Consider the following 24127-nt stretch of genomic DNA (forward strand, 5'->3'; position numbering starts at 1 on the left):
GGGTGCCTGAATGGTCAACCCAAGAAATCCTGCAACACTGACCGTGCAAAATGGCCATCCCTCCTAACCTCAGAATCCAAGCAGTAATGCTTTGCAAAAGTGTGGAGGGATGACCAGGTTGCGGCCTTGCAGATGTCACCCACAGGAACACCCCTAGCCAAGGCCGAAGAGGCAGACTTAGCTCTGGTGGAATGAGCTCTTATACCATCAGGGGGTTCTTTCTTTGCTATAGAGTAACACATTTTAATGCAAAGAACAACCCACCTGGAGAGTGTTCTCTTGTGGACTGCCTTTCCTCTCCTCTTTCCCACGTACCCGATGAAGAGCTGATCCTCCAGCCTGAAATCCTTCGTTCTATCCACATAAAAGCTTAGCGCTCTCCTTGGGTCTAAGCGGTAAAGTCTCTCTTCTTCCTTTGAAGGATGAGGCGGAGGATAAAACGTGGAAAGAGTAATCGTCTGAGCCATATGAAAGGGTGAAACAACCTTCGGTAGGAAAGCAGCCTTGGCCCTGAACACCACCTTATCCCCATAAAAAGATTTATAAGGGGGTTTTACAGATAGAGCTTGCAACTCACTCACTCTCCTTGCAGAAGTAATTGCAACCAGGAAAACCGTCTTTAGGACCAATAGCCTTAAGGGGCAAGAATGCATAGGCTCAAACGGGGACCCCATAAGAAAAGTTAGAACCAAGTTTAAATCCCACTGAGGCATAATGAAAGGAGTAGGAGGGAATTTGTTAATAAGACCTTTCAAGAATCTAAGTACTATAGGGGATTTGAATAAAGAAGGCTGGTCTGGAAGACATAGAAAGGCTGACAGGGCAGATAAGTATCCCTTAACCGTAGCCACTGCACAACCCCTCTGTGCCAGAGACAATGCAAAAGATAAAATATCTGATAAGTGAGCACATAAGGGATCAATTTGCCTCTCTCCACACCAAATCACAAATTTAGCCCACCTATTAGCGTAGATAGATTTAGTGGAGTGTTGCCTGGCCGATAAGATAACATCCACTACATCAGGCGGGAGAGAAAAGGAACTCAGGTTGCCCCGTTCAATCTCCAGGCATGAAGGTGCAGGCTCTGGAGGTGGGGGTGTAAAACCTGCCCCAGCGACTGCGAGAGGAGGTCTGCCCTCAGAGGGAGACGGAGCGGAGGGCACAGTGAGAGTTGGAGAAGGTCCGTGTACCATACCCTCCTCGGCCAATCCGGAGCTATTAAGATGACTTGGGCCCGGTCTTGGCGAATTTTCCTCAAAACTCGAGGAATCAAGGGTATGGGGGGAAACGCGTAAAGCAACTGGTCGCACCAGGTCAACTGAAACGCGTCCCCCAATGCTCCTTGTCCCGGATACTGGAGGCTGCAGAATAACGGGCAGTGCGAGTTCTCCCGAGTGGCAAACAGATCTATCCGAGGAAACCCCCACATCTGGAAAATTAGACGGACTTGATCCGGATGGAGACGCCACTCGTGATCAGCTGAGAAATGGCGACTGAGACTGTCCGCACGTACATTCAAGACTCCGGCCAGATGATTTGCTACCAAGCAAATCCGATGGCCCTTTGCCCAGGACCAAAGCCGTAGAGCTTCTCTGCAGAGAAGGTACGACCCTACTCCTCCCTGCTTGTTTATATACCACATCGCGGTAGTATTGTCCGTCAGGACCTGAACTGACTGACCGCGAAGGGAAGGGAGGAAGGCCTTGAGAGCCAGACGTACAGCCCGCAATTCCAACAGATTTATATGAAACTTCTGTTCTACTGGAGTCCAAAGACCTTTGATCTCCAGGTCCCCCAGATGAGCTCCCCACCCTAGAGTGGAAGCATCCGTTATTACTGTGGCCACAGGCGGAGCTTGCGAGAATGGCCTTCCTCGGGAAAGATTGCCGTCCGCAATCCACCATTTCAAATCAGTGGCAGCATCTCTGGAGATCCTCACCGAACCTTCGAGATCTCCTTTGTGTTGAGACCACTGCCTTCGGAGGCACCCCTGAAGAGCCCTCATGTGCCAGCGAGCGTGAGTGACCAGCAGTATGCAAGAAGCAAACAGACCGAGTAGGTGCAGGAATTGAGGAGTGGAATAACCGCTCCACTTCGAAACATTGGAACCAACGCCAGAATGTCCTGAATCCACTGAGGCGGAGAGAAGGCTCGATTCAATGTTGTATCCAGAACTGCCCCTATGAACAGGAGGCGCTGAGAGGGATCTAGGTGAGATTTGGGCACATTCACTGAAAAACCCAGGTCGAACAACAACGAGTTGTCGACTGTAGGTGATGCAACACGAGCTCCGGAGACTTGGCTTTGATCAACCAGTCATCCAGATAAGGAAATACTGCTATCCCCTTCCTTCTGAGCTCTGCCGCAACCACCGACATCACCTTCTTGAAGACTCGAGGTGCTGAAGTAAGACCAAACGGGAGGACCGCAAACTGATAGTGCTGCGACCCCACCACAAACCGGAGATACTTCCTGTGCGACTTGAGTATCGGAATATGAAAATAAGCATCCTGCAAGTCGACAGACACCATCCAATCTCCATTGTGCAGCGCCAAAAGCACCTGAGCTAGGGTCAGCATCTTGAACTTTTCCTGTTTGAGGAACCAATTCAAGATCCTCTGGTCCAGGATTGGCCTCAACCGACCATCCTTCTTGGGGATCAGGAAGTATCTTGAGTAACAACCCTGACCCCTTTCCTGCTCTGGAACCAACTTCACCGCGCCCTTTGAAAGGAGGACTTGAACCTCCTGTTTTAGCAACAGGAGGTGTTCTTCTGAACAGTAAGAAGGACGGGGCTGGATGGGGGGCGGAAACTCCCGAAAGGGTAGGGTATAGCCTTTTCTCACAATGCTGGTAACCCAGGAGTCTGATGTTATGACCTCCCACTTGTGGAGAAAATTCAGTAACCTCCCCCCTACAGGAGTGGAGTGAGATGGAATTGGCGGAAGCCTAAGGCTGCTTCCCATGCTGCACCCCTCCAGAGGATGAGGAAGAGGCAGAGTACTGCTGAGTGGCTCCCCTGGTACGGACCCTACCCCTCCCTCTGAAAGATCTATAGGAGATAGCAGAGGTGGGTTGCTGGAATTTTCCTCGAAAGGAGGAGGAGGAACCATGACCAAAGCCTCGAAACCTCCTAAAAAATCTGGAGGAAGAAGAGGCTTGCAAGACCAATGACTTGGCAGTGGCCCTACTCCCCTTGAACCTTTCCAAGGCCGAATCCGCCTTGGTGCCGAAAAGAGGAAAAACCAGAGCTACGAAGCCAGGCCTGCCTCCTCGTAGCCACAGCAGTACCCATAGCTCTAGCAACAGAGTCAGATGTATCCAACCCAGATTGAATAACCTGGGTTGCTGCTGCCGGAGCATCAGAGACCAGGCTCAATAATTCTTGAGGAACCTCCGTGTGCGTCGACTTAATCTCGTCCATCAGGGTGTAAATGTATCTCCCTAAGATGCAGGTAGCATTGGTGGATTTCAAAGCCATGCTACATGACAAGAAAACCTTCTTCGATGACATGTCCATCTTTTTAGAGTCTCTATCAGAGGGCACAGCTGGAAAGGACCCAGGAGCAGATCGGGCTGAGCACGAAGCCTGAACCACCAGGCTTTCAGGTGTTGGATGCCTGGAAAGAAAGCCTGGGTCAGCCGGTGCAACCCGATATCTCCGAGCCACAGATCTATTCACGGCTAAAGAAGACATCGGCTTCTTCCAGACTTCCATAATGGGGTCCAGTAGTGCCTCATTGAAAGGCAAAAGTGGCTCTGCAGATGTTGAGGCAGGATGCAACACTTCCGTTAAGATGTTCGGCTTGGTATCAGCCACTGGCAAAGGGAGGTCCAAAAAGTCAGCCGCCTTTCTAATGACTGAATGAAAAGAGGCTGCCTCCTCTGCATACTCCCCAGGTGATGATAAGTCCCATTCAGGAGAGGTGTCCAGGCCACTAGCAGTGTCCAAGCCATGGAGACCTTCATGAGAGTCCTCAATCTCCCCTTCCTCCAGTGCCTGTCTCCGGTATTCCTGTTCTTCAAGGAGGCGAAGAGCAAGCCTCCTCGAATGCAGCCTCTCCTCTATCCTCGGCGTCGACATGGCGTCAGCAGACGTAGAAGCTTGACGCCGATCCTCGGATCCGTCAGACGCCGGATCCAACGGTGCCATGGTTTTCTTCGGCGCCGAACGTGGAGCAGGACGGACTGAAGACTGTTCCGGAGTCGGAGGAGGTCTAGTCGGCGTCGCTGGCTGAGATGTCGAAGCCACAGGAGCCGAAGCCACAGGAGCCGATACCGGCACCGATCCCACGTTTCCCAAGGGAAGAAAGGGCATAAAGGGTGCCGGTCGAAGTGGAGCCGGAGCACCCATGCTGAAGGCCAAAGGGCCTGAAGGACCAGCCGGTCCACCACCTGGAGCCATCTGTTGGAAGATGGAGAACATCGCATTTAAGAATGCAGTACTATCTGCTCCAGGGGCCGGGAAAGCCGGGTATTGAGGTGCCTGGTTCGAAGGCGACAATGACGCCGGTCTCGACGTCTGCATAGACGGAGAAAACACCTGAGGCTGTGGAACCTCGAACACTGAAGGAGGATTAACCGATGACATGGGTGAAGTCGGCGAAGTCGGAGAAGGTAACGGCGTCGTCGGCTGGGGAGACAGTGGGACTAACTTCCCAAGTCTTTCGACGTCGAGTTGATGGTGACCTCGATCGAGACCTCTCCCTACTCGACCGGCGCAGAGATTCTCGACGACGCCGGGAGTCCCGATGACGCCGATGTGACTTTGGTGAAGACGACTTTCGGTGAGGTCTTTTCTCCTTCTTCTTTGACTTCGCAAGAAAAAGTTTGGCCTCACGTTCTTTCAAGGCCTTTGGATTTATACGTTGACAAGAATCGCACTTGTCAACGTCGTGGTCGGAACTAAGACACCACAAACAGTCAGAATGTGGGTCCGTTACCGACATTTTGCCTCCACACTCTCGGCAGGACTTGAATCCTGACTTTCTTTGCGACATTGCAATGTCTCAAAGTAAAAATTGCCAAAAACACACTGTAACTGTCGAGCAGCAACAGTAGCTCCCTCGAAGATAACCGTTTCGTATGGCACGGAAAAAAGGGAACTGACGTCGGCGAGGACCTCTTATTGCCTGTATGACGTCAGATGGCGTCGCGTGGGCAATTGTGACGTCCTCGTCGACGTGCAGAAGCTAGGAAGAAGATTTCCGTTGAATGCTGGCGCAATGGGAGTATTCAATAGGTGAGGAATCCACAGGTAGTTGAATCCATCAGAATTGGCCTCTTTGGAGGACATCCCTGCCACACAAGGAGGAAAAACCTCAAAAAGAACCAACAAAACATCAAAAAAGTTCAGTTGAAAAGTGACTGAGGGGGTAGCTCTTCTCCGAATCAGTGCTGGCTGATGTTGAAAGAAGAACTGACATCAGGGCGCCCGAGTGGCTCCTATAAAGGTGCCGCAGACATAATTTCTGGTGTGGACGATGCCAAGGACGCATGCAGAGCAGAACAACGCCGCCTACCGGTGTGCAGGGGAACTGCTCATGAAAAATCGATCCAGTCTGACACCTGGGGAAATTCAAAAGGTAAGGAATCTGCAGCTAGAAGTCTTTATCAGATGTGGTTATTTAATGACTTTTTTGGTGACTCTGAAGACTTCTTATCATGCGATCTATCTCTTTTTCATCACCTCACTTCTGCTTATAAGGAACCCTCACAATCCTCCTCAGAAGTCAAGGCCGCCTTAGATTTTAATTTTCTGAGTCATATAAGAAGCCTTCCCTTCTCTATCTTTAAGAGTTTTAGAAGAAAACGTATGGCATATTTCACAGTCCTTTACCTTGTGTGAAAACATTCCTTATGTGGGTCTTCTGAATGAAGTCTTTTCTTTGTACAAGTTCTGCAAAGTATGGAAATTCCTTTCTTTGTTGATTCTGGCATTTTGAGCAGTCAGATATTGGCAGGTGCGGGTTAGAACTGCTTTTCCTGATGAAAAGCTTCTATGGTGAGAAAAAACTGGTAATAAAGTGGGCAAGGATGAGACAGACTCCCATCTCACGACGTGCTGTAGGAAATCTGAGGGAATGAAGCCTCTGTGGGAAGTGTTCTAGAGGGTGCTGTTGCCTGATTGGCTGAAGTCTAGTTCTCAGTACATGAATGTGGATAGGTTGCTAAAGTGAATGTTTTCTAGCGATTATGGGCTATAATTGTACTGTGAGACTCCCAATTCGACGACGGGGAATGATTCAAGCATGTGAATCTATGCCAGATTTAATACTGGAGGAAACACATTCTGCAAAGATTATTTGAGGAACCATGTCATTTAAAACCCACTCATAGTTTTCTTCACAGAGTCCGCTCAGGAAGTCTGCATGATAATCTGTGCTCTTAGAAAGTGGACTGCCTTTAAATGTCAGTTGACTCATTGGGACCCATGGCCTTATTTGCTGAGGTAGTAGAAACAAAGATCTCCACTTTGGTCCTCCTTGTCTAAGTAATGGTTGTTGAGTTGTCTGTTTCAATGAGAATGCTATTGGTCATTAGGGATGGTAGCAAAGTCACGAGAGCTAGGTGGACTATTGTGAGCTTTAAACAGAGGATAAAATAGTGGTTCTCTCTTTCCCACCACAGACCTTACACAGAACGTTTGCCTACATAAGCTTCACAGCCAGACAGGGACATGTACGCATCTATCATCTGCACAAGAGGATCAAGTTGAAATGGCACATTTTGTAGGCGAGTTTTCTTCTTGCAACGCTGCAAGAGAGACTGTTTTGCTGTTGTCAAGAGATTAAGGCCCAGTTGCCTTTCCATGGAACCCACTGATCCTCCAGATATTGCTGAAGAAGCTTCATATGAAGCTGTGCAATTAGAATAATAAAGATGCAGGAAGCCACTAAACCCAGTAATGAAATTAGAAAATCTGTTGGAGTGGGAGTTCTGATGAGAAGATGGCACTTCTCATAAATTGAAAATACTCTCCCCTCAAAAGGAAACACTTTTCCTCATACTGTGCTCGGTGTAGCATCTTCACAGGAAATATTCTGCACAGTCTTTATGGAAGCTTCTCTGTTAAGCAACAACCACAGTCTGGTCTTATGTAACTAAATCAGACGCAGGATATGGCACATGAAGAAGAATGACAGTTTCAGAAAAGAGATGTTTAGCTCTAGATAACTGGCCCTATGTTAACAAAGGCAAGAGACATTGCAAATCGTGAATATGAATATTGCAACCCTCCTGCAGTCCAATGAAGCTTAACAGGTTGGATATGTGAGACCCTTTTAAGTACTGCTATCAGTGCAAATGCAAACCTGGTTGATAAGGAAAGATAATGATAGTGAGTGTATTTGAGTTAGCTTTGAGTACTATTGCTGACAACTTATGTACAGGCACTCATGAAATACATTTTAAAAAATGTACTTGCTTTGTAAAAGCCTTGCTGAGAAAATACTAAAATAAATGAAAACACAAACGTACTAACTAAATAACAAGAACCATGATGAAAGCCTTTGATATATCATCATCATGGCAATGCAACAGCAAAACTTCATGTAGTGAAGAAACTTAGAGACTGCCTAACTCACCTAAACAATGTGTCCATTTCTGCTTCCCGCTCTCTCTCCAGGTGCAATTGCTGTTCAATGACACTCTTCATCCAGGCTGCATCTGCAGCTGCTTGCTCGCGTCGGGCGGAACGAAGGCGCTGGTCTTCATCTTCTTTCTCAATAAGAGCAGAGAGAATCTGCATGTCCATTTCCTGTACCAATTAATCATACTTTTTAATTGTGTTACAGTAAGAGGGGTATTAAATGAACTTTTCATTACATGAGTAAATATATTGCTTGGTATTTTCCAACATGGCACTTTGGTAAACTCTTATTTTGCTTCCTTCAAACACACCAATATGGGTAAATTAATTTACTGTTAAATCTGATACAGTTTTTTTTGCAGAAAACATCATGACCCCTTGCTGCAGGATGTATTTTGTGTATTTACCAGCTTCTCTGCACCCTGTCCTTCACAATAAAACGTGGGTGTGAGTTTCAGAAAATGTGTAATTTCTTATCAGCCGAAGACTCTCACCCTACACAGTCAGAGTGGGAATGCTACAATAAATTTGGATGAGCTTACCCTTGGGGCAACAAATCATACTTGCTTTCATCACTAAGATGCTGAATACTGTTCTGTCATGGCTGAGTTAATTAAAGATGGTACTTGATAGACTAATTTGTAAAATAATTGATGGAAACAATATTTACTTTACATGTGTTTGGGGACATTGCTACATAGTGTAAACCAGCAGAGTTCCACTTCTACAATGTCATAGGACATGCAAACTGGCGAGTGTTGTTGTCTGAACCATAAGCCAGGGGGACCAGTGAATAGGACAGTGTTATAATGCAAGATGAGAGAGTTTGAAAAAGCCCAGAAGTCCGTGTTTTGATGTAGATAATGGGACAATTTATGAGAATAGTGTTGAGACAGACATGTCAATTTCCAATGACAAACATTTGAGATGTGCATATTTTAAACCTGAGAAAATATCATCTGTCTACTAGCTTAATAAGAGTTTTACCAACATTTCTTGCTGACATTTGACTTCAAGCATTTTTTGGAAATGTTTGATAGTCAGGTTAAGAAATTGCTACAGAAAAGTAATTTTTCTGTTTTAGTTGGGTAAAACAGGAGTCAGTATCTAAGACTTTAAAAGGAGAGTTCCACAATGACTATGTGAGGTTATCACAGAATGTGGTTCCCGGAAGTATTCTTTAGCTGTGATACAGGGCAGTCTAATTATTATACAAACTAAGGTTGCAACATAGCTTTTCATTGTAGGCTGTAATGTTGAAACTCAGGTGTGGGGTTGAGGTGTTATAAGCCAGATCAAGATGTATGGCAATGCTTGCATTCATACGACTTTCAGTGATATTTCATACTTCGGTATTTTAATCTCTATGGTTAGCTCTTTGTGGTTTCCTGTGTTGCCACTTTGCTGTATTGTCTTGGCTCCTGTTTTGCTGGGTGCCTTTCTACTGTGAAAATCTGAAAGCACTTTTGCGGCATTTCTTGGTATCCGCTACATTGGAGTAGTGCTTATGGAGTGACGCTTGGCCGTGCTCAAACAAAACCCTAGTTTCCCGACTCCCTCATGCAGAGCTTTGTGTAGTGATGGTTGTGATGGCTTTTTTGGAGCAAGACAGTGTCTTATTATTAATCTCATGAACCACTTGAATTGTAATTTCTACATTTGATCATATTGTGTTGTTTTAGAACATTGAACTGGAGATGTGCTACTGGATATTATGCTAGGTTATAAAAAGAACACTGCTGTCACTGAGTTAGGGTAATTGACTGAGGAACACTGATGTCACAGTTATAAGGTGACCTCTGTATTAATCACTGGCATTTTGATGTGGTTACTGGAGTGCTTCTGACTAATATGACTGTGAGCTCTTATATAGGGTGTAAAATGTTTTTTTCTGGCATGTTTTCACCCCTTTTCTGCAGTGAAGAACTGATTTTGGGTAAAGTTACTCAGGAGAAGTTTGAAGTATTTTGAAGACTATAGCATTTCCTAAGTGAGGTATCATTTTGGGTATGGTAACCAAGGGCACTAATTACACTGATGGACATTTGTTGTTCTTTCAATCAGTATTTTCAGACTTCCTTGATAGTTTCAGATAAGTAATTAGTTTACTTCCCACAATATATCATAATAATACGTTTCAACTGACCTTTAGGGCAGGTGTTAGTCTCAAGAAGACAGCAGACTAATAAAGAATGTATATGATTTATGAAAAATAACATTTAGTCATTGTTAGTATTAAGGGCCACCTACTGCATATCCTTGTCAGATTACCTTAAAATATTCTCAGTCATTAAAACAATACTTCTTTTGCATGCCATCCTCAAGATCATTTGACTAAAAACTCAACTAAGCCACTTTCTAAACGGTTAAGCAATCTTCCTCATTTATGCTATGATACAGTTATCTAGTCACAGAACATGAATCTACTGAGTATTGGGTAGATTGGCTCCACCATGCCTCTGCATGTCATCACTTAAGAGTACAGGTCAGTCATTTTTTATTTAAATACTGAACAAATTGTCTTCTGATACAAAAGTAATCGGACTTGACAGCCTGAACTGAATAAGTTTCCTATATGTGTAACTAAATGTTTTTACTTGTTTTTAGGGTCTGGCCTGCGAATGCATGTGCTACTGCATGTGTATCGCTTGTGAGAGACTGTTGAGTACAGCCCGCTTGTCGCTCACCATTTTGTAGTTTGTGTGGCACTTTTTTTTTTTTTTTTTTTTTTTTTTTTTACAGCTTTGTAATTCATCAAGGCAGGCCTGGCATAATTTCCGTTCCTCTGTGTATAGAAGAGATCAAGCACTGATTGATTCACCTTAAATAGTGCCCGTCTGCTGCTTCTGATGTGATCGAGGTACTATTTTGTTCTATTTAATTTCTAGTGCCCTGCAAACAGAAGACTTGTGACTGGCAAAAACATACCCAGCAGGACAAACAAAATTGCAATGTTTTATTTTGTAAAGCTAACTTTCTTTTATTTTGCCAAGCCGTCTTTTCTCACTTCCCACTTGTGTTTTCTTTTGTTTTTGCTTGTGGGCACTCTTCTCAAAAGATGACGATTAACTTGTTCACAATATTGCAAAGCGTTATTGTTTCTTTATTATGTGTAATTTCTGAAATGATGCTTTAACATTTAATCGTGCAGAACACCCCAATCCACCCCACTACAATCTACCCCACCTCAATCCACCCCACTTTACCCCCACACCAATTCACCTCACCCTAGTCCAATCCGCTCCAACCCACCCCACTCCAATGCTCCCAACACACCCCAATCTAATCTGCCCCACTCTAAACATAAAGAATCTGCATCACTCCAAAACAATGTGCCCCACTTCAATCCAAAACAACCTGCCCCACTCCTATCTACCCCACTCCAATCCAAAACAATCTGCCCCACACCAATTCAAATAAATCCGCCCCACTCCAATCAGTCCCAATGCAAAACAATCTGCTCCACTGCAATCTGCTGCACTCCAATCCAAAACAATCTGCCCCTCTCCAATCTGCACCATTCCAATCTGCCCCACTGCAACCCAAAACAATCCATCCCACTCCAATCCAAAATACACCCCCCTTTCTAATCCAATCCACCCACTCCAATCAATCCCAGTTCAGCCCACTCCCATCCAAACCAGCCCACTCCCATCCAAACCACCCCATTCCCATCCAATCCACCCTACTCTAAACCACCCTAATACAATCTGCCCCACTCCAATCCAAAACAATCTGCCCCACTCCAATCCAAAACAATCTGCCCCACTCCAATCCAAAACAATATGTCCCACTCCAATCCAAAACAATATGTCCCACTCCAATCCAAAACAATATGTCCCACTCCAATCCAAAACAATATGTCCCACTCCAATCCAAAACAATATGTCCCACTCCAATCCAAAACAATATGTCCCACTCCAATCCAAAACAATATGTCCCACTCCAATCCAAAACAATATGTCCCACTCCAATCCAAAACAATATGTCCCACTCCAATCCAAAACAATATGTCCCACTCCTTTCCAAAACAATATGTCCCACTCCAATCCAAAACAATATGTCCCACTCCAATCCAAATCAATATGTCCCACTCCAATCCAAATCAATATGTCCCACTCCAATCCAAATCAATATGTCCCACTCCAATCCAAAACAATATGTCCCACTCCAATCCAAAACAATATGTCCCACTCCAATCCAAATCAATATGTCCCACTCCAATCCAAATCAATATGTCCCACTCCAATCCAAATCAATATGTCCCACTCCAATCCAAATCAATATGTCCCACTCCAATCCAAATCAATATGTCCCACTCCAATTCAAATCAATATGTCCCACTCCAATCCAAAACAATATGTCCCACTCCAATCCAAAACAATATGTCCCACTCCAATCCAAAACAATATGTCCCACTCCAATCCAAAACAATATGTCCCACTCCAATCCAAAACAATATGTCCCACTCCAATCCAAAACAATATGTCCCACTCCAATCCAAAACAATATGCCTCACTCCTGTGTATGCCATTCCAAATCGCCCAACTCCAATCCAAAACAATCTGCCCCACTCCATTCCAAAACAATCTGCCCCACTCCATTCCAAAACAATCTGCCCCAATCCAAAACACTATGCCTTACTCCAATGCAAAACAATTTACCTCACTTCGGTCCACCTCACTACAATTTGCTCCAATTTAGTCCAAAACCATCTGTCCCACTCCAATCCGCACATTCCAATACAAAACAATCTGCCCCACTACAACCCTTCCCACTCCAGTCTGCTACACTCCAATCCAAAATACGCCCCACTGCAATCCAATCCACCCCATCCCAACACACTCCAATCCACCTCAATCCCATCCAATCCACCCCATCCCACTCACATCCAGTTGAATCCGCCCCACTCCCATCCAGTCCAGTCCAGTCCACCCCACTCCACTCCACTCCCATCCAGTCCACCCCACCCCACTCCCATCCAATCCAATCCACCCCACTCCAATTCATCCTAATACAATTGGCCCCTTTCTAATCCATCCTAATACATTCTGCCCCACTCCAATCCAATCCAATCTATCCTATTCTAGCCTGCCCCCTCCATTCCAAAACAATCTGTCCCACTTCAATCTGTCCCACTCCAGTCTGCCCTACTCCAGTCTGCCCTACTCCAGTCTGCCCTACTCCAGTCTGCCCTACTCCAATCCAAAATACGCCCCACTCCAATCCAACCCAATTCACCCCACCCCTCTCCAATCCACCCAAATCACATCCAATCCATCCCACACCAACCCAAACCACCCCACTTCAATCCATCCTAGTACAATCTGCCCCACTCCAATCAAAAACAATCTACCCTATTCCAGTCCGCCCCACTCCAATCTGCCCCATTCAATCCAAAACAATCTACCTGACCCCAATATGTCCCAATCCAAAACAATTTGCCCCACTTCAATTCAAAACAATATACCCCACTCCCATCTACACCACTCCAATTCGCCCCACTCGAAAAACAAAATCTGCACCACTCCAAAATAATCTGCCCCATTCCAATCCAAAACAATCCTTCCCACTCCAATCCAAAACAATATGCCTCACTCCCATCTACCCCACTCCAATCTGTCCCACTCCAACCCAAAACAATCTGCCCCACTGCAATGTGCTGCCCTCGAATCCAAAAGAATCTGCCCCACTGCAATCCAAAAGAATCTGCCCCACTTCATTTTAAAACAGTCCTACTCGAATCCACCCCACTCCAGTCTCCCCCACTCCATTCTAAAACAATCTGTCCCACGCCAATCTGCCCACTCCAATCCAAAACAATCCATCCCACACCAATACAATCCATCCCACCCCAATCCAATACAATCCACCCCATTCCATCCCAGTTCACCCCACTGCAATCCACTCCACTCCACTCCCATCTAATCCAGCCTACTCCAATCCAATCCAGACCACTCACTTCAATTCAAAACAATATGCCCTACTCCAATCTGCCTCAGTACAATCCAAAACAATCTGCCCCACCCCAATCCGCATGACTCCCTACTGCCCCACTTCAATCCAGAGCAATCTGTCCCACGCCAACCCAAAACAATCCACCCCACTGCAAACCAATCCACCCCACCCCAGTTCACCCCACTCAAATCCACCCCACTCCAATTCAATCCACCCACACCCATTCAATCTATCCCTCATCAACCCAATCCACCCTAATACAATCTGCCACACTCCGGTCTGCCACACTTCAATCTAAAATAATCTGCCCCACTCCAGCCAGTAGCTTCCACTCCAAAACAATCTGCCCCATTCCAATCCGCCCACTCCAATCCAAAACAGTCTGCCCCACTCCGATCCAAAGCAATCTGCCCCATTCTAGTCCACCCCACTACAATCCAAAACAACCTGCCCCAGTCCCTTCCATTTAAATCAGCCCCAGTCCAATCTGCCCCACTTCAATCTAAAACAACCTGCCCCACTACAACCTGCCCAATTCCAAACAACTCACTCTAATCCAAAACTATCTGCCCCACTCCAGTCCAACCCACCTCATCCCAATCAACCCCTCTCCATCCCGATTCATCCCAAATCACCCCCATTCCAATCCACAGTCCATCCATCCCACTACAATCCAGTCCACCTCACACTAATTCTGTCCACCCACACCAATCCAGCCCAGTCCAATCTACCCCACTGCAATCCAATACATCTCGCTCCACTCTAGTACATCTCACCCCAATCCCATCCAACACAAAACATTCCAGTCCAATCCACCCCACCCAATTCCGATCCAACCAACCCCAATCAAATCCACCACTACCCAATCCACCCCACTCATCACAATTCAATCCACCTCTCTCCCAACCAATCCATCTGCTCCCATCCAATTCATCCCACTCCCATCCAGTCCACCACACACCAACCCAATACACCCCACTCCAATCTATCCTAATAAAATCTGCCCCACTCCAATCCATCCTAGTACAATCTGCCCTCCTCCAATCCAAATCAATCTACCCTATTCCAGCCCGCCCCAATCCAAAATAATCTGTCCCATTCCAATCCACCCCACTCCAATCCAAAGCAATCTGCCCCACTCCAATCCAAAGCAATCTGGCCCCACTCCAATCTGCCTCCACTCTAATCCCAAACAATTTGTCCCACTCCAATTCAAAACAATATACACCACTCCCATCTACCCCACTCTAATAAAAATGTAAAAAATCTGCACCACTCCAGTCCAAAGCAATATGCCACGCTCCCATCTACCCTACTCCAATCTGTCCCACTCCAACTCAAAACAACCTGCCCCACTGCAATCCAAAACAGTCCTACTCAAATCCACCCCATTTAAAATTGGTGCCACTCCAGTCTGCCTCACTCAATTCCAGAACAATCTGTCCCACGCCAATCTGCCCTCTCCAATCCAAAATTCACCCCACTCCAATCCAATCCATCCCACCCCAATCCATCCCAATCCATCCTAGTATAATCCACCCCACTCCCATTCATTCCACCTCACTCCCATCTAATCCAGCCTACTCACATCCAATCCAGACCACATCAACCCAATCCACCCCACTCTAATTCATCCTAAAACAATCTTCCCAACTCCAAGCCAAACAATACGCCCAACTCCAAGCCAAACCAATACGCCCAACTCCAAGCCAAACCAATACGCCCAACTCCAAGCCAAACCAATACGCCCAACTCCAAGCCAAACCAATACGCCCAACTCCAAGCCAAACCAATACGCCCAACTCCAAGCCAAACCAATACGCCCCACTCCAAGCCAAACCAATACGCCCCACTCCAAGCCAAACCAATACGCCCCACTCCAAGCCAAACCAATACGCCCCACTCCAAGCCAAAACAATACGCCCCACTCCAAGCCAAAACAATACGCCCCACTCCAAGCCAAAACAATACGCCCCACTCCAAGCCAAAACAATACGCCCCACTCCAAGCCAAAACAATGCGCCCCACCCAAAACAATGCGCCCCACTCCCACCCAAAACAATGCGCCCCACCCAAAACAATGCACCCCACTCCCACCCAAAATAATGCGCCCCACCCCCACCCAAAACAATGCGCCCCACTCCCACCCAAAACAATACGCCCCACTCCCACCCAAAACAATACGCCCCACCCAAAACAATGCACCCCATCCAAAACAATGCACCCCACCCCCATCCAAAACAATGCGCCCCACTCCCACCCAAAACAATACGCCCCACTCCAACCCAAAACAATACGCCCCACTCCAACCCAAAACAATACGCCCCACTCCAACCCAAAACAATACGCCCCACTCCAACCCAAAACAATACGCCCCACTCCCACCCAAAACAATACGCCCCACTCCCACCCAAAACAATACGCCCCACTCCCACCCAAAACAATACGCCCCACTCCCACCCAAAACAATACTCCCCACTCCCACCCAAAACAATGGGCCCCACTCCCACCCAAAACAATGGGCCCCACTCCCACCCAAAACAATGCGCCCCACTCCCACCCAAAACAATGCGCCCCACTCCCACCCAAAACAATGCGCCCCACTCCCACCCAAAACAATGCGCCCCACTCCCACCCAAAACAATGCGCCCCACTCCCACCCAAAACAATGCGCCCCACACTCCAACCCAAAACAATGCGCCCCACACTCCAACCCAAAACAATGCGCCCCACACTCCAACCCAAAACAATGCGCCCCACACTCCAACCCAAAACAATGCGCCCCACACTCCAACCCAAAACAATGCGCCCCACACTCCAACCCAAAACAATGCGCCCCACACTCCAACCCAAAACAATGCGCCCCACACTCCAACCCAAAACAATGCGCCCCACACTCCAACCCAAAACAATGCGCCCCACACTCCAACCCAAAACAATGCGCCCCACACTCCAACCCAAAACAATGCGCCCCACTCCAACCCAAAACAATACGCCCCACTCCAACCCAAAACAATACGCCCCACTCCAACCCAAAACAATACGCCCCACTCCAACCCAAAACAATACGCCCCACTCCAACCCAAAACAATACGCCCCTCTCCAAGCCAAAACAATACGCCCCACACCAACCCAAAACAATACGCCCCACTCCAACCCAAAACAATACGCCCCACTCCAACCCAAAACAATACGCCCCACTCCAACACAATCCACCCCACACCAACCCAATCCACCCCATCCCATCCCATCCTAGTCTACCCGACTCAAATCCACCCCACTCAAATTCAATCCACACAACTCCTATTCAATCCATCCCACACCACCCCAATCCACCCCATTCCAATCCTCGCTAATACAATCTGCCACACTCCAATCTACCCCATTCCAATCCAAAACTCCCGTCTGCCTGACTCCAATCCAAAACAATCTGCTCTGCTTCAATATGTTCCACTTCAATCCAAAACAACCTGACCTACTCCCTTCCATTTTAATCAGCCCCACTTTAGTCCAAAACAACCTGCCCACTACAACCTGCCCAATTCCAATTTCAAACAACTCACTCTAATCCAAAACTGTCTTCCCCACTCCAATCCAACCACCTCATCCCAAATTAACCCCACTCCATCCCAATTCACCCCATTCCAATCCACAATCCATCCCACTCCAGTCCAGTCCAGTCCAGTCCACCTCACACCAATCCTATCCACCCACACCAATCCAGCCCAGTACAATCTACCCCACTCCAATCCAATACATCACACCCCAATCCCATCCACCACAATCCACTCCAGTCCATTCCACCCACTCCAATCCCATCCACCCCACTTCAACCCACTCCATTACAATACAACCCACCCCAATCAAGTCCACCACTACCCAATCCACCTGACTCCAAACCAATCCACCCCACTCCAATACAATCCACTTTAATTTACCCCACTCCAGTCCAAATTAATCCACCTTACTCCAGTCCAATCCACCCCTCTCCAAACCATCTTATTTTACCCCACTTCAATCCAGTACATCCCTCTACAATCAGTCCACCCCACACCAAGCAATTCCACCCCACTCAAATCCACTCCACCGACAGCACTCCAAACCAATCAATCTTATCACATTTCAATCCACCCCACCCCACTCAAATACATCCAGCCTAATCCACTGCACTCTACTCCAATATACACTCTATCCCAGTTCAGTACAACCCACCCCATCCCATCCCATCCCATCCCAGTTTACCCCCACCAAACTCCAATCCATCCAGCACGCCCTACTCTAATTCATCCAGTCTATCCCAATCAAATCCACCCCACCCCAATCCACAATAGCCCTATCACTCCAAACCAAACCACCGACCCGAATCCAATCTAATCCACCCCACTCGAATCCACCCCAAATCCCTCCACCTCACCCCACCACATTTCAATCCACCCCTCTCCAATCCAATCCAATCCACTCTACCCCAATCCAATCCGGCCCACTCTAGCCCAATCCAATTCGCCCCACTAACTCAATCCACTCCAACCCTCTCCACCCTATTCCACCCCATTCCCCTCTACGACACTCTCTGCCACTGAATTCTACTCCCCTCTACTGAACTCAACGACATTACTCCTCCTACTCCACTTTATGACATTCCATCAAATCCACTCTAGGACACTCTTCTTCCCCACTCCACTGTGACACTCCACGCCACTAACAGTTAGCCATGTTGAACAGCAGACACACTGATATACTGCCTTTGGCAAGGTGTTTTGCCATGATGTACCTCTTGTATAGGTGAGACTTATTGGCTTTGCCAATGCTGGTTTACAAGGTAGCCAGCCCAATCAATTTAGGAAATGCACTGTGTCACTTATAATAACTTCAGAAGACATTTGCTATTTTGAAGTTTGGCAAGAACATCATGTGTAAATAGACTCATTTTTTAAAAGATTTGTGATCATATTCCACATCAGCAAAATTGTTCATCAGTTAGGGTTGTGCCTGCTCACTTTACTGAATTTGCAGAACTGTGTCTCTCTGGCTATGTTCCAGAATATTTTGAAGACTGAAATATATCCATTTGTGGGATCGTTTCTATAGATGAATACACAATTAGCTTGTGCTTGCTATTCTTGGGGTTAGAGTATTTATTTACTTGTGATTGGTTCATTCTAATCAACCATTACTACACAATAATGCATTTTCCTCTAAACGTGGCCCTCAATCTGACTTGGACTATTACATATGCATATACTCCTAAACCAAGCAGTTCTTTTTGTATCTCTATTTATCACCTGTGACTTTTTCTGTCAGGGGTCATGTCAGAGAAAGGACACTCCTATTGTATAAATATCATATCTCCTTTCACCACTTGCATTTCTAGTACATCCTCAGTTGGGCTGTTTCCATTGAGCCTTACAGGTCCAGAGACAACCTAGCAATATCAAATGTAGGATTGTAGATTTTCCCAACAGAAAAAAAAAAAACAGCACATTTTGCCTGTAATGAATCGTTGCCCTCCTAAGCCTCCTTGACTCGCTAGGTAGATTGGTTGAGCAGACAAGGTCTAGCTCAAAGAAGATGGGAATGAATATTGAGTACAACCCAATCATTACAGTTAGAATAAAGATGGAAATGCACACCCAGAGTTTTGATTTTTATGTAAAAGAACAACACTTTCATAGTATTTCACTATGCATATAACATAAATATAGTAATCGAATACTGTAAGTCACACAAATCCAATAACAGCAAAGTAACTGAATGAACTTTAGTTGAAACACTGGGTACTCAAGTCACACACAAACCATTTTATCACAAACTGATAATGAGCACTCTGCAGTTTTCAATACAGGGATCATGAGCTTCTTGACAATAAGATAATTCTTTAATACTTTGTTTCCCGTCTCTGCCTGATTATGGATACCAGACATATTAAACAAACACTGAATACAAACTGTGCAACATGTAGGGAAGGATAAGATTCTAAACAGTGGAATCAAGTACTTCAGTGTCTACCACTCTGCATATATAGAGCCAGAAAATGTGCTTATCTCCTTGGGGTGTGTCTGTAAATAAAAAGGTGGATAGCTCATCAGAGTTCCTAATGAATTCAGGTCAGTTTCCTGACAAGGTAATGATGAGGGGAAGACAGCTCCCTCCGCTGGTATTCTGTGTGTGTGCCCAAAGGAACAGGGCACAACTGTGAAAAACAGAGACCCTTTTAAAACGTTATCTTGATCTGGCTAGCACACAGGCCAATTGGGTGCTTGACCTCTGTATACCAGGCAAGGCAGAGTAAGAAGACTCACAAGGGTGACTTGGGAACTCTTCTTCTGGCGCAGAGCCCACTTATGATGGTGATGGACCAAGACTTTGACCAACTGTGTGCTTGGTACTGGGACGGGGCAAACACGAATGTGAGAACCTCCACAAAGGTGAACAAAAGTGATCAAGCAAATGTCGGCAAAGGAAAAGAGGATTTACCAAGAAGAAAACACACTCAGCCATCCTGCACTTGTAAATAGATGCCAACTATTCATTAGTGTCTGATGAAGCGAAGACATGGGCTATTGGTGCACTGTGCCCATACCTCTGGATTTCTGAAATGGGCATAGTGGAGGAAAGAATTCAAAAAATCCTTAAAGGTCACCAATAAAGAAATTGAATGGTACGACAAAAATGTACTCCACTTCAACACTTGGTGGGAGATGTGGTGCACAAGATTGTCTAGTCCTTGCAAATGCACAGACTATAAACCATTGTTGGGAGGAGGGTACTGAAGGAATTGTTCAGATGTCATAACACAGACTAAGAGTAGTTCAACCTCATGCAAGTAAGCAGCAGCCAGAGGAGTTCAACTTATGAAGTATTCTAGAATTCATAAGTCTAGAGGACTTTCTAGGGTGAACTCCCCTGGCTGCTGCTTATCTGCCTTACAAGAATGTGTATTTATAGCTGTTCCTGAGGACATGAGAGCACTTATACCTGAGTGCTGGTGGGCTAAACTGTAGGTAGAGGAGAGCACCTACTAAGGGCCATCCAGCAGAGTAAAGGCAGATTATGTTCCAACTTTAGCGTAATGCGGCAGACTATCTCAATTCAAGGGTAGCCTCAATGACCAGTTATTGTACTACGGCTTTAGATTCAAAGCAGAGCATGCTACTGACACAGGAGTAGAGTGCAATAAATAGTAAAGGGGGCACATTATAAGGCAAGCCCACCACCTCAACAAGCTGATAAGACTAAATATTTCATCTTTCTCTGACTGTGCCTCTCTTTGCTATTATCTGCTGTGGGCTGAAAAGATAAGCCCATAGTTATTTTGACCATTGTAGTCTTCTCTTCATCAATCATTTTTCTGAGCAGCGTCCACTGCTTGAACCTTTTGAAGTCTAATTTATATGCTTCAAGGAAGAAATATAGTTGTGCTACCTTGTGAGGCCTTAAGAATGAGTTAATATAGCTAGTGGGAATGCTTAGAACGTCACCATTCTTTCCTGCTCCCCTCCCAACTAGAAGAAACACTCATTTCAATGCCCTGATGAAGGGTGTGGGCAAATGCTGCTATTAGCTCACCTGCTATTACTAAACTTCCCAACGTACCAAGTATTCCACTCTATCACTGAAGCTCTTCTTTTAACTCTCTGCCATTCTTACAGCTATTATACAGTTGCCGGATGATGCAGGGTCATCCTCTGTTCCGTGTTATGCCACTCTTTTGCGGCAGCACATCTGCCTCATGAGTGCCATGACTGTCATTGCCTGAGGAAGGAGTAATTGGGGCCTGAAATTTGCTCAGTATGGAAGGAAACATTTCTCCACTTATATTGCAGCCTCTTGTAACCGAACCCTTAGCCCACCTTCAGAATGATGTCCAGCTACTTGAAACACAGTTCATCAAGGTGGTAGCTGAAAATCAGTCAGGTTCCATGGAGGCCAAAGAACACCATACAGCCTGCCTACCCATGTTCCATTGAATAGTTACTTTGCTATATAAGCCAGACTGATCAAAGTTATGATACTGAATTGGATAACACAGCCTAACTATGTTACAAATGAAATATGTTGGTGCACTAGAAGCAAGGAAAGGATGGAATATATGAGAAAGAATGTTTATCTATACATAGGTTATTGTTTTTCAGATCTCTTACCAGCTCCTCCTGTATTTGATGGGCTCGCCTCCTTAGTTGAGCATTATACTGTCGGCTTAAAAATCGTCTATAAAACAATGACAACACATGGCAGACTATAACAATCATATAAAAAATAGTTTAGTAAATGTTAGAGTTACATTATGGTGCAACATAAAAACAAAATAAGAAAAAGCACAAAGAAAGATAGTTAATACATATGGTTATGCCCAAAAAATAGAAATACAGTTGAGCATTTTGACAAGGGTACACACACTTTGCTAAACCAGTCAGATAACATTGAATTGAACATGATTAATTAAGTATAGCTGAAACTCCAAATGTAATGACATAGAGCTATCAAGGAAATTCTATTACCCTTTGATGAAAATGTGTGTGTTAAATTAATTGGGCTATGATGCTGAAAACCTCAGAGGGAAATAGTGTATAGCTGAAAAACTGATTCAGAGTTTAGGACTTACACCATTATAAAGGAGAGTAGAAAAAGAGTGGGAACTAAATAGAGCTATTTACGAAGTGTAAGAAAGTGGAGCAGTATGTGGTGTGAGAGTTAGTCCTCACCATGTAATAATACTCTCACAAAACCCCAATGATAGTCTTTGAATTCGCACTAGTGAATTCTTAGCTCAGTCGTGGTAGTGTGGCTAAGAGCAGTCAGGCTTTACTTAGAGGAACATGTGGGAAGCATTTCAGAGAACCAACATGGACGATAAGTAACTGATACAACTCAAAAGAAATTCAATACCAGTATATAAAAATACAGCTTTTTAAAATCTTTATTTAGACATGAAAATGAGCAGAATTGCATAAATATAACCGGAGTTATGAATTTTAGAAGCAAAATTAAATCACAGCAACAATGGCATTTAAATAATGCATTTTAGTCCATAGAGAAAATACCACTGGTTGCAAAACCGTACTTAAGGAACAAGTTACATGGAACCCTTGCAGGGTTAAAGTTGTGCAGTTCCCAGGGACAGGTCACAACAGTCAGTTAAATTTTACCTGGCCTGTGGCGTCCGGGTGTAAAGTTGTCCTGGCTGTCTATGGTGGTAACCAGGACTCGCAGTAGTGCTGGTTTTAATGCTTACACACCTATGCTGACAAAGGGATGCAAAGTCTCAACTGGGGCTGGGTTGCATATGCTGGATGGAGGCTGAACGATGTGCCCTGCACATGCAGTGTCTAATGTGGGGGCTAGTTACCAGACTGTCAACCAGCAAGCATTGGCAGCAATAAAGGTGCAGACATCCTCTGTGAACTTCATGGGGTCTAGGGGGAGCAACATAGCCGCTCCATGGCAGTTACTGACTTTAGCTTTGGAAGGTCATGGGGGGGAGGGTTACTGACTCTAAAAAGGTTGTAGTGTCCTCTGATCTACCAGTTGAATGTCTGCTAGGTAATGACTTCGAGACTTCAACACTGGCTGAAGTGGAATTGGAGGCCCATGCAGCAATGCTGGGTATATCTTTACCCTCACCAGAGCACAGGTTAAGAAACAAAAAGAACTGGGAGCCCTGGTACCTGGAACAATGGCTCAGGAGGCTCCCAAGCAGAACAGCAGAAAGGGTAAAGAGTTACACCCTGCTCCAGCCTCCAGTGAGGATTCAACTCCTGAGGGTTAAGAACATACTCCTTAGATAGAACCTACACCAGAGGAGCTTAAAGCTGACACAGCAGAGCTCTTGGGTGCAGAGGGGCCCACCAGGGAGGAACTCAGTAAGGAACAGAAAACCTGTCCCACACTGGAGAGCCTAAGGCTGCAGGGGATGTCAGTGGCACCCATAAGGTGTACTGTGAGAACGGCCTCCTATATTCAGAAGCAAGGGACCCTAAATCTGGTGCCACCAGGAGACTGGTTATCCCTCTGAGGTTTAGGAAGTTCCTGTTAACCCTAGCACATGATATCCCCCTTGCAGGCCATTTGAGGCAAAGCACAATTTGGGACAGGTGTGTCCCTCACTTTCACTGGCCCCATATGTCAGAAGACACCAAGGAGTGTCAAGCCAGTGGCAAGACAGGTGGCACCCCAAAGGCCCCTTTAATTCCACTACTAGTGTTTGGGGTGCCCTTTGAGAGGGTTGGGGTGGATATTGTTGGCTCCCTGGACCATCCAGGAGCCTCTGGCAATAGAATTATACTGGTGGTGGTAGTGGACCTTGCCACCAGATATCCAGAGGCCATTCCTCTTAGGACCACAACAGCTCCTGCAGTGGCCAAAGCCCCCCTGGGAATTTCCCCGAGGGTGGGTTTTCCTAAAGAGGTGGTATCAGACAGGGGTGCAAACTTCATGTCTGCTTACCTTAAAGCCATATGGAAGGAGTGTGGTGTCACTTATAAATTCACCACCCCTTACCATGCCCAAGCAACTGGACTAGGTAAGAGTTTTATTAAAACTCTCAAAGGCATGATAATGGGACTCTCTGAGAAACTCAGA

General features: G+C 45.8%; 1 protein-coding gene and 1 long non-coding RNA gene across 3 annotated transcripts in view; one reads left to right on the forward strand and one right to left on the reverse strand.

The window, feature by feature from the left end:
• TCHP (trichoplein keratin filament binding) overlaps positions 1-24127 on the reverse strand; it is a 212009-nt gene that overhangs the window by 97290 nt on the left and 90592 nt on the right. For both annotated transcript variants that reach the window (XM_069214726.1, XM_069214725.1), the window contains exons 8-9: positions 21691-21757; positions 7587-7759 (exon numbers count right to left, since the gene is read on the reverse strand). In XM_069214726.1, the coding sequence (XP_069070827.1) occupies positions 7587-7759; positions 21691-21757 (240 nt within the window). The remainder of the gene's footprint in view (positions 1-7586; positions 7760-21690; positions 21758-24127) is intronic.
• The window catches only part of LOC138266215 (uncharacterized), a 170291-nt gene that overhangs the window by 8654 nt on the left and 137510 nt on the right, over positions 1-24127 (forward strand). The gene's annotated exons all lie outside the window — the stretch shown is intronic.

Source organism: Pleurodeles waltl, chromosome 11, assembly GCF_031143425.1.
Source record: "Pleurodeles waltl isolate 20211129_DDA chromosome 11, aPleWal1.hap1.20221129, whole genome shotgun sequence".
NCBI lineage: Eukaryota > Metazoa > Chordata > Amphibia > Caudata > Salamandridae > Pleurodeles > Pleurodeles waltl.